This window comes from Myotis brandtii, unplaced genomic scaffold (genome assembly GCF_000412655.1).
Source record: "Myotis brandtii unplaced genomic scaffold, ASM41265v1 scaffold691, whole genome shotgun sequence".
In the NCBI taxonomy this organism is placed as follows: Eukaryota; Metazoa; Chordata; class Mammalia; order Chiroptera; family Vespertilionidae; genus Myotis; species Myotis brandtii.
In genome coordinates this window covers 674,452-674,657 of record NW_005370704.1, presented here as the reverse complement: position 1 = coordinate 674,657, position 206 = coordinate 674,452, and the positions used below count along the sequence as shown (strand labels likewise).

At 66.5% G+C, this 206-nt stretch overlaps 1 protein-coding gene across 1 annotated transcript in view; it reads right to left on the bottom strand.

Annotated features, from left to right (window-relative positions):
• Positions 1-206, bottom strand: part of UAP1L1 (UDP-N-acetylglucosamine pyrophosphorylase 1 like 1) — a gene marked incomplete at its 5' end in the record, with an annotated part of 25,708 nt that overhangs the window by 24,954 nt on the left and 548 nt on the right. The window contains one exon of the mRNA XM_014529679.1: positions 8-206. This exon is cut by the window's right edge and continues 14 nt beyond it. Within this exon, the coding sequence (XP_014385165.1) occupies positions 8-206 (199 nt within the window). The remainder of the gene's footprint in view (positions 1-7) is intronic.

The following is a 206-nucleotide window of genomic DNA, read 5'->3' as shown; positions in this document are numbered from 1 at the left end:
GCCTCCTGCCCAGCCCTGCAGGCCAGCGGGGGGCGCACCTGGGGCCATGGCAACCTTGTCTTTCCGCTCCAGGATGGCCTTGCCGTCGAAGGTCACGGCGGGCAGCATGCGCTGCTCAAACATGACCACGTTGCCGGGGTCCAGGTGGAAGAAGCCATGCTCCTTGAAGAACTCGGCCGTGGGCCCCAGCGTGAACTCGCTCGTCA